This window comes from Stylophora pistillata, chromosome 6 (assembly GCF_964205215.1).
Source record: "Stylophora pistillata chromosome 6, jaStyPist1.2, whole genome shotgun sequence".
Taxonomy (NCBI): domain Eukaryota; kingdom Metazoa; phylum Cnidaria; class Anthozoa; order Scleractinia; family Pocilloporidae; genus Stylophora; species Stylophora pistillata.
In genome coordinates this window covers 13,474,723-13,487,856 of record NC_142524.1, presented here as the reverse complement: position 1 = coordinate 13,487,856, position 13,134 = coordinate 13,474,723, and the positions used below count along the sequence as shown (strand labels likewise).

The 13,134-nt window shown below is 40.5% G+C and overlaps 3 protein-coding genes across 4 annotated transcripts in view; all 3 read left to right on the top strand.

Moving 5' to 3' along the window:
* LOC111326494 (abscission/NoCut checkpoint regulator) overlaps positions 1 to 13,134 on the top strand; it is a 152,091-nt gene that overhangs the window by 45,226 nt on the left and 93,731 nt on the right. The gene's annotated exons all lie outside the window — the stretch shown is intronic.
* Positions 2,855 to 9,121, top strand: LOC111326490 (furin-1-like). Of its 2 annotated transcripts, XM_022930501.2 has the most exons (4): positions 2,882 to 4,889; positions 6,346 to 6,453; positions 7,652 to 7,744; positions 8,607 to 9,044. In XM_022930501.2, the coding sequence occupies exons 1-4, from the start codon at positions 4,719 to 4,721 to the stop codon at positions 8,898 to 8,900; spliced, it is 666 nt and encodes a 221-aa protein (XP_022786236.2). In that variant the 5' UTR covers positions 2,882 to 4,718; the 3' UTR covers positions 8,901 to 9,044. The 2 variants fall into 2 exon arrangements, with proteins under 2 accessions (XP_088618721.1, XP_022786236.2); XM_088762595.1 differs by lacking the exon at positions 6,346 to 6,453 and having other exon boundaries at positions 2,855 to 4,889; positions 8,607 to 9,121.
* On the top strand, positions 9,304 to 11,333 carry LOC148728361 (uncharacterized). Its single transcript, XM_088762594.1, has one exon. The coding sequence runs from the start codon at positions 10,335 to 10,337 to the stop codon at positions 11,331 to 11,333; it is 999 nt and encodes a 332-aa protein (XP_088618720.1). The 5' UTR covers positions 9,304 to 10,334.

The window sequence follows — 13,134 nt, the reverse complement described above, 5'->3', positions numbered from 1 at the left end:
TAAAAGACAACCCTTCAGTTTATTAAAAGACAAAATTGGTACCAAGCAAAAATTTTTTTCTCCGTCCCAGAAAGAGGGAAATTTGAACTCTGCCTTTGAGGGGTTGGGAATTTGAACCAGAACCGTCAAGTCTTATCTTTAAATACGTAGATCGATTCGACACTCGAACATCCCTCCGGGCATTTGCACTTTTTGTGTTCAAATGCCCTACTCAAAGTGCTGAATTTTTACCGCCAATTTTTTAGCTCATTCATGCGCATGCGCGATATTTGAGTTATCGTCGTAACATGGTGGATCAGATGTAGACGGTAGTTGTGGACTGTAGACGGAAGTGATTTCACATATTATCCCCCTGCACCCCACCTCTTCACCAACGCTAAGGCTCAATTATGCAGAGAATAGAAATGTTTCTATTCTGTAGTAATGTTATTAAATTCAAATAATAATCTTGCAACTTCTAAAAATTTGCAAATATTATATGTATTCAGACTGTTAGAAACCAATATGTTCAAACCTTTGAGGACCAAGGTTACACGCTTCCACTCGCAACATAGACCACCAAGGAAGGTTGCTCTTTTAACTTTGTTTTGGTCTCTTGTATTAGCTCGAGTACTTTGGTTTTATCCCAACCAGAGAGATAACATCAAAGATAAAGAAATGAAAAAATTAGCTTTTCGCTTAATGAACGTAAGTCCACAAGAACAAGTTCCAGCTAACCACCTATCCATTGAGCTAACCGCCTCCCGGTTAGCTCAATGGATAGAGCGCTGGACAGTTGTGCGGGAGGTCGAGGGTTCGAGCCCCGGCCGGACCAACACTCAAGGTCTTAAAAATAATTGAGAAGAACATGTTACCTTTCTATAACATCAAGAAATGGTTAGATATTCTAGTCTTCTTGGATAGGGACGAATAAATGGAGGTCTCGTCTCCTGCAGGGTTGGGGTAGGAGATGTTAATTTCCCACACACGAGATTACTGTGTGATGGATGTCCTCCTCTGGGGTGGGTTTGCAGAGCCCCATTTAACCCAGCATATACTGAACTGGGCATCTCTGCTAAAAAATATGGTTGATAAATAAATAAATAAATAAATTCCAGATACCACAGATTACCGTTATAAAATTCTGTTCGAAGATCACGGTTGTCAAAAATCTCACCCTGTCATGGTAAGATGTACTGAAAGAAACTTCAAGTGTAATGACCATCAACCCTATCTTGAATGAAACCGTGAATTATCAGTCGGTATCGGGGAAAGCTTAGGTGATTTTTGTGAGAGAAATCAATACCATGTCGGTTTTCTATTGCACAGAACAAGGATCAAGTTGTTAAAAAGTGTGAGCCAGCGAGGCATGCGAGTTCGTGGTAAACAATAGTTGACTTGAGACGAAAAAAATGTATAAGATTAATGAATAATAAATTTATGAAAATTACACATCTAAAATCGAATCAACTTTCCAAGAAGGATCAAATATATCTTGTTTATTAATTATGGAACTTTTAACATAATGTGCTCTAAGTGTTGCCTGAAGATAAAGCTTTAAGGGTACAATTTTCTATGGACTTAATCTACCTTGTTTTCCATCGTCCTGGAAGTTTTATGTAATGTTATAGTTATCAAATTTCTTTTATTACAAAAATGGACTTTTTTATTTATTAATCAACTATGATAAACTCAAAGCAACACTACATCGACCGATCATGGCTCAACTGGTTACCCAAAGCATTCCAGAAATTCTAGTGCCAAAAGCTTGTACTAACTTTCTCAAAGATTCTGTCATGCCTAATAAGTTTTGGCCTGATCTTCATGTCAATAGAGCAACAATGCCAGTGATCCCAGTTATTGCCCATGAAACCCACAAAAGAGGGCTTACTCTGCAGAGCAGGCGTAATTTGGGCGCGCGATTGCTCAGTATTTTCTTAGCGCAAATGGCCGTCATCTTTGATTTTACGGGCAGCGGGAGGCTGGGAAGAGAAAGAAATTTGTACTAAAGGGGAGGCTAAGGGGGCAAGGACGGTCAAAAATAAGGAGAAGGGTGGGGGAGCCCCGTCCCCCTACCGTTGTCTCTGACACCAAATTAAACATGGCCGGTAAAATAAACGATCGCGCGCTTCTTAACGTTAACCCGCCCTGCACTGCAGGTTAAAGAGGACTATCTAGCTTGTGAGGTACATACGGTACACATTTCCTCAACAGTAATCTTAAATCATTGAATTACGCACTTAAAAGTATCTAAAATTTCTAAATACGCTTGTGCATTTTGATTTTTAAAACTTGGTTATCACTGCATTAAACGAAGGAACCAATTTTGCATTAAACGAAAGAAAAGGATGCAAATTGGACGGGTACATGAATGAGCTGGGTCGAAGGGCCCTTTGACTGGTAAAAGGCAACTTTCTTTCTGTAGGCCCTTTCTCCCGAGCCGTGTGATCGCTAGCTGATTGGTAGGCCGGCCTTCAATTCCATTTCCGGTCAATACAAAATGCAGACTGAGAATTAAAAATGTATTTCGTCTGATATGTGAGAATGTCATCTTACAACTTACGAAGTGTCACGCAATCGCTTTACCGCGATCATCTTTCACGATCATTTGCAACATTGTTGAATTTGTTTCAACACTAACATCTCGCGCGCGAAGTGACAATACCATAGGAAGGCTTGAAATTCTAGTTAAGAACGATTTTAGCCGCTTATTAAAAAACGAGTTCAATGGCCGCATTTTTAAAACAAAATATATGAGTTTTTCACAACAGTGCAAATGATCGTGAAGGATGATCACGGTGAAGCGATTGCATGACGCTCTGTAAATTGTAAGATGACATGTTCTCGCGTCATGAATCAGACAAAAAAAAAAACAGGTTAAATTCTCAGTCTGCATTTTATCTTGGAAGATTTTACGCCGTTAACCGTCATTTCTTTCAGTCGGTAATGTATATACTGGAAGACTTTACGCCCTTAACTGGCTAACGGCGTAATTCCTTTGAGTCGGTAATATATATACTAAAGGATTTTACGCCGATTTTAATTCATCTATCGGCGTAATTTCTTTCAGTCGGTAGTGCATTCACAGGAAGATTTTACGCCATTATCTAACAGTGTAATTTTTATTCAGTCGGTAATATATTTACGGGAAGATATTACGCCATTAACTAACTGCGTAATTTCTTTCAGTCGGTAATACTAGAAGATTTTACGCCGTTAGCTAACGGCGTAGTTTCTTTCAGTCGGAAATATAAATACTGGAAGATTTTACACGGTTAACTACCGCCGTGAAATCGTACAGTTAGTATACATATTCATTACTGTTTTTTGTTTGTTTTTGTTTTTTAATTTTTTTTAATTCATTTTTTAGACTGAAATAGTCACATATTATGTTCCCGGACGTTCGGAGCGAATTCACAGCGTTTTGTTTGGGTTCCTTGGTTAGCGTACGGCTTATTATTCTACAGGCGAAGCGAAACGAAACGAAACCAGGCGAGATAGATATAATAACGAAACGAAAGGAATAATATGAGAAGGCCAACATCTGTTTATATTCTAATTGGTAATTATGTTTAAAATGAAACATCGATTTCTCCAAAATCCTTGTGAAAGTTATCCTACTATATTAGAAAATATATCGGAATTATTCCTTTAGTTTTGTTATATCTCGTCTAGTTTCGATTCGTTTCGTTTCGTAAAACGGCGTTTCACAGTGACCTAAAAAATGATAAAAATGATTATATTAATAGAGAAGTGCGAAGATGTTTTAAAACTAGGCTAAACGGCCCTAAAGCCGGCCAAGGAACTCACAAAATGCAGACAAAGAACCGAAGTGAGTTTGTTGTTTATTCAAAACTGGTCCAGATTTTAAGGTAAAGAATGCCAACGCTTATTCCCGTAAAAATCGTTATCTCTCGGCCACTGCACAGCATAAACATATTTGTGTGTTTACGAGGGCTTATTTTGTGAAATCGGGCTACCTGTGTTAAATGGGGACAGCGGAACATATTCAAAATGTATGACTTTAAAAATAGCCCTATATTTAGTACTGACATTTTGCGCAGTGAGCCCGCGAGCTAAAGGGATAGAAAGGATGATAAAAATAGAATCTGCCGTAACATATTTTAGCATATAGCCACACTTCCCTGATGTCTGAAGCATGGACAGGAAACAGCTGACACTTTTCGGCAGTCGGCAGGTTTTGGGTACCGGGCACGAAAATAATTACACGTCTTCTAACACTGTGCAGTCGTACAACACGAAACGCTTGCGGCAAAATTTTTCTTTGAACTCTCCTTCTTTGCCTCAAAGCAATAAATAGATTCAAAAGAGAAATAGTACAACCATATTTCCTCTTTCAATATTGACGGCGGAACGGCTGAAAGTAAAGCGGTGAAAGGTCAATTCTTCCTCCTTGCAAATGCGAAGATTGAACGTGCTTCTAAAATCAGAACCAGCAGCCATAAGTAATTCAGGTCACGTCATTTTGTATCACAAGTGTTACAAGATAAGTATTTACACCAGTGCACCGTAGGAGGCAAGAAAATTTGGTTGTGCGGGTTAAAGCAACCTTTCTTCTGAAAACGCATCTTTGAAGTCTCGCTTCCTCACCCACCCCTCCCATTGTACTTGCGAAAGAATCGGTACGTGACCTGAAGAGTGCCAGGCTGCTCAGCACATCACGTGTACCAAACGAAACAAAAGCAAAACAGGTAATCAGGAAGTCAAAATGTTCAAAAATGGAGGGTGACAAGGAAATAATTTTGTGCTCTCTTCTTTTATTAGCCTTCAGTGTTACTGAAATTTTCCCTTCACATGCCTACACTAACATCTGGGCTGTGAAAATTCGTGGTAGTTTACAAAAAGCAAAGGAGTTAGCTGTTAAACATGGTTTTATCTACGACAAACATGTAAGTTGTTTCTTGCGATGCGTTTTTCACTTTTCGAGATAACCGTTCGCTATCGTACGAGGATTGTTCAATTTCTAGCTTACTATGGTTGGTTGAGTGGATTCTAAAAGTTTTTATTTTTCGAATGGACGGGAACCGTAACGCCGTTACTTTTTTAATAATTTTCAAGTGCGAGCAAAATCAAGACAGCTACTGAATGTACATGTATAAGCTTGGAAAATCTTTATAGCGTCGGGTTGTTGTTAGCGGCTGATTCGCTGCAGATTGATCTGTGGTCTGCTTAATACTATATTATTTAAAAGATATGTCGCTCTGTTAGCAGGAATAAATTTAGTTATCAGTTATGACAGTGATTAGAATCCTTCTTTCACTTTTACTTGACGAATCTTTTTTGCTATCCCCGGAAGAGAAAATTCCCCTTTTTTTGTGGAAGTGTTCATGACACTCACTTCAGTGTCAGCTTACTTGGTAACTGAGGTCAGCTTCATTAGTTAGATAGTTTAATCTCAAAAGTATTGCAGCCCAAGGGCTGAATTACACATTTTTACAATCCAAGAATTTTAAAATTTAAATTTAAAATTCAAAAACCTAATTACACATCTTATTATACCAGCAGTTTACAATATTATAACATAATAATAAATTAAATAAAATATATTAGCTATAAATGTAAATTAATTAAAATAAATGTAAGTTAAAAGTATCTACATTATCATCATCATCATTATTATTACTATCATTATCACACGTGCTGTAACAAAAGTAAAGCATATCGTATCGATATTTATCGATATTTCACGAGCCTGCATTGGGTGTGACTAAGTTGGCGGTAATCAATGACATATCAACTGCATCAAGCACTAATAGAGTAATTGTCTCATTTTACCCTTCAAATTTTGATAATAATGCTTTGGAAAAGTACTGAGTTTATTTTAGATCTTTTGAAGGGCCAGGATGTGATACAATTAATGCCAATACAAAAAAGCAAAATAGTCAGTTGACATGAGCTAAACAGAGGTTAATGAAATTAAAAAATGTTGCAATTTACATATACTGTAACCAGACTTAAATATATATGGGAAATAAAATGATTCTAGATGCAAGAAATGTCGAGAGAGACATTTAAGCACAATTTGTACAAGACAAGCTTTCAGGTGTGCATAAATGAGTTTCAGCTCATTAACAAGCCAAAATGTTTGTGAAATTGTGTTGCTTTAAGGAGCTAGTTAAAGAAATGGCCTTTTTGTCTGCCCAAATATCTTGCAATAGTTTTCTTGGCTTTTCTTATCAAAAAAATTAAACTCTGCTTTATACATAATGGCCATCCCCCATTCTGAGTCTAATATAAAAGCAACCCAAAATTTATCATAGTCCCAGACTCCAAACCCCATTTTAGGGACGTGCCATAATGGTATTTTATATCATTGAAAGAATTTGATGATGTTTTCATTCATAGCTCTTTGAGGACTACCACACCTTAAAAAGACCACAATTAAATCACAGATTAGAGGGAAAGTCTTTCTTGTCTGAAGATATTGACAAAAAGCTGGACATGGACCCCAAGGTTAGAGTTTCACCTAAAATTTTGTTTATTTAATATACAAATGTCTATTGTGTCTGTCAAATAGTAAAAAGTTGCGTGTTCCTAACTATGAGATCTTATCCCAGATCCATGTCATGGAGCAACAACTGACGACTCTTGTAACTTCCCCTTAATGGCCGTGGTTTAAGCTTACTTCCCCTAGTCCATGACCACCCAGATTGACTATTCAAATGAACCAACCCCATAAACTCCCTTTTCAAATGAGCTTCTATTTAAAGCACTGCTAGCTATATACTTTGCATGTGCATTTGTTATTTACATGCAGTAGTTAAAGTTAGAAGTGAAATATTATCTTTGAGCCAAAGCAATAAATCATTATTTTCTGCAATCGACTTAGTTGCCGTACCTTGTTTTACCTAATACTTCAGGCTGTCCACTTTAATGATATAGCATATTGCTTCTGCTTTGAGCTCTGAGTGATTCATGCTTGTAAAACATGTTGGGTTAAATTACAACGTGTCACATGGGTTTTTTCCTTTATCCATCTCCTTATACTGCTATAAACTAGATGACTTAAGGCTAGAAGAAAAAAAATTATCCTAGGAGATTATAATAATTGAACTATGTATAACTATGATGAAATTCTGTAAGTGAAGTGAAATAGAAACCCGGAAATGTTGATGTATGATTTTTATTAAATCTTTAAGTTCAGCCCTGAGCATGCTTGACGTGCCTGACTCGTAACAAAAGAAAAATAGTAATTAAATTAACGAGTTAGATCAATATGAACATAAAGACATTTAAAAATAAAACTAAGGCGAGATATTCTAGCCACTAATTAAGCGGCAACAACTTCAGTTTGATTAAGCGATCGCTATAAGATAAGTTACTACTTTTTTTTAGTATAAAGCATGTAACTCTTCTTTGCACATTTTCAACTAAGAATAAATTGCTGACAACAGACTGAGGAACCCATAACTGAGAGCAATAGCAAAAGTGCGAATGCACTAAACAGTAAAGACGCATTTGGGTTAAACATTTACATCTGATTAACAATGTGATTACATGACATTTAAGAGATTATCTGATGGGCAGGTGAGTTTTGTGTTTAGGCTTTTGTTTTGTAAGAATACACTGCTTGACACCAGAAGCTACATCCTGTTTGTCCTCTTATAATGCTTTCTCTCTGACCTTTGAGTTTCATTATTTTTTGGTTTAGGTGGAGTGGTTCATGCAGCAGAAAGAGAGGAAATATAAATCTTTTTCAGACAGAACATTTCGTGATCCATTTTACAGCCAACAGTGGTATATTGTGAGTAGCTCGTGATGAACCTTCTAATTTTAATTTTACCATTGTTATAAGACAAGTATAATATCACTATTAGAATTCCAAATCTAGTTCTTCCCATTTTTTTACATGCCCTCATTCATTTTGTATGGATAGAAAAATAATTGTCCCATTTCAGTCAGTATCCAGTCAGGTTTCAAATCAAAATGTATGTATGTTCATGTACTTTCAATGTCAGTCACTTACCAGTAAAGTGTATGAAATTGTAAATTGGCATTAATGTTTTGTCATTCTTTTGCTAAATTTATCTGATTGTGGATTCTATCAGTGTGTATGTCTTTGCGTATTCAATATTGTATATATAAGGGTGGACATTTATCTCTTTTCTGAGAGTGATCAAGCTGGCTCAGGAAAACTGTGGGCTTCAATGAACAGATAATGTCCAAGGACAAATATGCGAGCATATTTTTGTGCCAAGTGGAGGCTATTGTGTTTATTATGTCATCCTTCAAATACTTTTCAACATGCAAGGAAAATGTTTATGTGGGATGTTCAACAACTTTTCACTGTTCTCGGATACAATTTTATGAATAAAGAAAATGTTCTTTCTTCTGTAACAACCACACAACCTTTCTCATCTTGAATTGATTTTTAAGTGCAGAGTTTTCTGTATTGTACATGAGGTTTAAAAATTGGGGAATATGTCACCGTCCTCAAGTATCCCCCAGTTTTAGTCGGTGGGTATTGGATCATGTAATACATTTTGACCAATTGCGCCTAAGTAAAAGTATATGTTGAATTATAGTTACATAAATCTAAGGGGTTTCAAGGACATTTTTTCATCTCTGATGATTGAAACATACTTAAGATTGACTGTCATTTGTAGAGGAGAGCTGATGGTCCAACATATAACATCACTTCTGTGTGGAAGAAATACACAGGACGAGGAATATTGGTAGCTGTGGTCGATGATGGAGTTGATGGGAATCATCCAGAACTTTCAGATAACTATGTACTAATTTACATCATTTTATTTTGTATTAATAATACAGTAGCGCTCAAAAGTAAGTTTCCACTGTCTTTTGAGAAACATCTAGTTCCTCTCCAGCTGTGTCTTGTTTCTCTTGAGACACATCTAAGTGGTTTGCAAATTGTTGTGACACACAATGCCAGTGTTTGAACACAATCATAATGCAAGTGTTGGGTATTACAAACTTGCATTTGTGAATCACATTTTTAAATCACAAGGTTGATTTCCACATGCATGTGGTGAGATTGTGAAGACAGTCATCATTCAATATTGTTTATTTACATGAGCATTTTGCTAGTCCCGCTAACACTGATATGGCTGGCGACAGTGGTTTACGGACCACCGTTTCCCGGAAATGCCCCGCTTCCCCTGTTACCGTTTCAGCCCCGTCTAAGAGTGCTGCGGTTTCACCCGAGAGCGATCTTCTTAATGGAGGCCCTGATGTTCTATGTGAAGTTCCGGAACTGGCAGCCTGTTCTGCAGACCACCGTGCAATCCTGTGGGAGATTGCGGTTGATGCTCGTAAACCGCTTGATCAGCGCAGACGTTTTTTTCGTTGGACTTCAGATCCCCGATTTATTGGTATGAGAGATGAGGACTTTAAGGCTGCTATGGAATTTTGCCGCAAAAAGTTCCCAAAGTAATTAATTAAGATCATAAAAAGAAAAACAAAAGAAAATAATTAGTTAAGTAATGAGCGGGTGAGTTTAATTTCTGGGAGTGAGTGTGTATTTTTTAAGGGAGGTGGGGTTTGATTCCCCAGCGAGTTTCGCGTCTGGTGACCCTCGTTTATGGTGGTCTCCATCCCTAAGGCATTGCACGCCAGCCAATGGGTTGGGATTAGACATGTAGGTCGGCGGGATTGCACCTCCCTTCATCGGGGCCTGGCCGTCCCCCTTAAACATAAAAAAACGGATGAGACCCACATGACGCAGGATCTTTCTTGTTGGCGAGGAGCTCATTATTGGTCAGGACAATTGTAAGTATCTTGTCGTTTTGCCTTTTCTGCACTTGTGAGTACCTGCCGGGAGGGAAAGCTTTGCAGTTGTCTTTTTCTTTTTTCGCTGTTCGTCACCCATCCAATTCTTTGTTTTTTGGTTGGGTCCGAACTTGGCGGGTCAGCCGTTTGGGGCTTTTTGGGCTTTGCCCTTTTTTTCTTTTTTTCTCCATGGCTCCGCCTTTGGAGAGGACCATAGACATTCGGTGTACTGGTTTCCCCGCTCGAACTTTACAATCTGAGGTGGTTAAGTACATCAATGACTATTTTGCAGTGGAATCACAACATAAAGTAGTTTCCATTCAAGAATGTCCTGGCCGTATAGCCAGGGTCACTTTTACGGAGGGCGTGGCTAAATTCTTTTTTGAAGAACAGGGTTCTGTTGTCCTCAATGGGGTTAAGTGCTCAGTCATCGAGCCTCCCCCCCTCCCCCCCAGTTCACTAATATTGTGGTTTCTTGGTACCCTTATGAGTGGCCAAATGATACGGTGGCTACCGCTCTGTCAGGTTATGGGGTAGTTAAAAGCGTTAGGCACCAGGTTTGGCCGGGCTTGCCCGAGGTCTCCACTGGTTCTAGAATTGTATCGATGGTGCGAACTAAGGAAATCCCCCGGTTTGTGTCAATCAAGGGGGTTAGATGTAAGGTTTGGTACCGTGGCCAGCCCCTCCGCTGCGATATTTGTAGAGCGATTGGACACAAGTCTGCAGCATGCCCTGATAGAGGCAGGTGTTTAAGGTGCCACAAAGAAGGTCATTTTGCTCGGACTTGCCCCGACGCCTGGAACAAGGCCTCAGCTCCTACTGTCCCAAGTGTGGCAGCTCCTGGTGATGAGGCGGTACAGCCTTTGGACTCGGATGTTGTTGTTCCCCCTCCTCCAGCTGGTTCAGTTGATGAAGTTTCTGCCCTCTCTGCTACGGATGTTAACGTTGCTGACCCCACCCCTCCCGAGCCTGTGGACACTGCGATGGAGTGTGGTGATGTCTTTCCTCCTGCCTCGCAGGGCCCGCTTGATTCTCAAGGTTATTTAAATGAGGATGTTGTTGACCCAATTGTAGTTGTGTCTGGTCAAGGGGCTAGTGTTCCCTCTAGTGATATAGACTCCTCGGAGTCTGGTGTTAAATTGTATGACGAGCACTTCAGTCAGTTGGATGAAGTTGCTAGTGTCACCTCGTCGGTTGTTCAGGGTATTTTGAGCAATGGTGATATGCTAAGTAGTACAAATAATGAAATAATTAATGATACAAGTAGTGAAATAATTAACAATGCAAGTAGTGATATAATTAACGATAAGGCCAGCGCTGGCAATGGCGAAGTTATCTTAGTTAATGAAATTGCAAATGAACCTAATGCAAATAGTGAAAATAGTACCTTACCTAATGTAGATGAGCCTCAGGACTGGGGTTCCATTGTTGACTCTCAGGATGTGAATATGTCACCGGCCTCTGGCCAACGCAAAAGGCCCTCTACCTCCTCGACTCCTAGGCGCCGTCCAGCTAAGAGGACCCCGGGCACTCCTCAATTGCCTGTGGGCCCTTCGGCTGCTACTAGGGTTAACGCAAGTCGTGCGGCTAAGAAAAAGTCATGATGCTTCTTTCATGCTTTGTGATGGCTCTTTCCATCCTTACGTTAAATTGTAATGGTATCCGGGAACAGTCTAAAAGGATTGGTCTCGTGCAGTGGTTGCGATCTCTCCCTGTGAAGGTTGACGTTGTCTGCCTTCAAGAAACGCACTGTGTTACTAGGGCTGAATGTTCTTTGTGGTTTTCTTTGTCTGGTTTCTCTTCTGTGTTAGCTCCGGGTTCTGTCCATTCCTGTGGCTGCATCGTGCTCTATCGTCCCTGTCTCTCTCTTCTTAATTCTTGGTCTGCTGATGGTCGCTATTTGCAATGTGAATTCTCTTTTCATGAAAAGGTCTTTAGGGTGGTTTGTCTCTATCCCCCAATTGCAACCCTGCACGAAATCAGTTCTTTGATGGCCTACATTCGAAGATTGACCCTTCAATACCTACGGTCCTTGCTGGCGATTTTAACTCCGTCTTTGACCGGGCTCGAGACCGACGTGGTCCAGTTCCTGCCACTGTATCTAGGGATAATTCCTCCTCGCTCAGTCATCTTTTTGATGCGTGTTGCGTCACTGACATCTGGCGTTACCTCCACCCCTCTTCTCCAGGGTTCACCTGGACCAGGTGGGACGGGGGTTTGGCATCGTGTATTGACATGTTTGGGATTCCTTTTGCATGGGTCCCATCGGTGTCCTCTGTTTCTGTGTATGTCTGTCCATTCTCGGATCATCGTGGCTTGTGTTTGTCTGTGTCTGTTCCTGACGTCGTCCCACCTGGCCCTGGCTTCTGGAAGCTCAACACCTCAATTTTGGAAGATCAGGATTATTGTCAACTTGTCCGGAAGGAATGGTCCGCTAGGCGTCTTGCTGTCCCTCGCTTTCCCTCTCTCGCTAAATGGTGGGATAGGGGGAAAAGCCGGATTAAGGGGCTGACCATCCGTTTTTGTGCCAGTAGGGCCCGTAAGACATCTGCATGTAGAGACGCCTTGGTGCGCCTTGTTCAACATCTCCAGGAGAAAGTCGATTTGGGGGTTACTTCTTGTGTGGATCCCCTGCGGTCGGCTCTCTCTGAGCTTCCTCGCCTAGATTCTCATGTGGCGAAGGGGGCCCAGGTTCGGGCGCGAGTCAAATGGGTTGAGGGAGGTGAGACTTCCTCGCGTTATTTTTTTCGTTTAGAGAAAAAACGTTCTGCTGACTGTCGCATCTCTGCGCTGAGAGAGCCTGATGGCTCAATTGTTTCTTCTTCTGCTGCTCACTGTGCTTCTCTTGGTTCCTTCTATTCTGGTCTATATACTGCTTCGCCTACAGACTCTCATGTCCAGTCTTCCCTTCTCGGTAATCTGTCCTCGTTTCTTCCTCAGGATCAGTCCAATAGTTGCGAGGGCCTACACACACTATCTGAGGTCTTTGACGCTCTCAAGGGTATGGCACGAAACAAGACGCCAGGTCTAGATGGGCTCCCTATGGAGTTCTATCTCCGCTTTTGGGATGTGGTTGGTGCTGATCTTGTGGCTGTTCTTAATGAGTGTTTTTCTTCTGGCTCTCTTTCTCTCTCTCAGCGCAGAGGGGTCATTACTCTGTCATTCAAGAAGGGGGATCGTCTTGATCCCAAGAACTGGCGCCCCATATCTCTCCTAAATGTGGACTATAAGTTAGCGTTGCGGGCCATGGCCGGGCGTCTTCTCCGCGTGATACATCTCGTCGTTAACCCGATCAGACGTGTGAGGTCCCTGACCGCTTCATTGGTGAGAATGTCGCGTTACTGAGAGATGTTGTCAGCTATGCTGAGTCCTCTGGCACCCCTGTCGCAATCCTATCTCTTGACC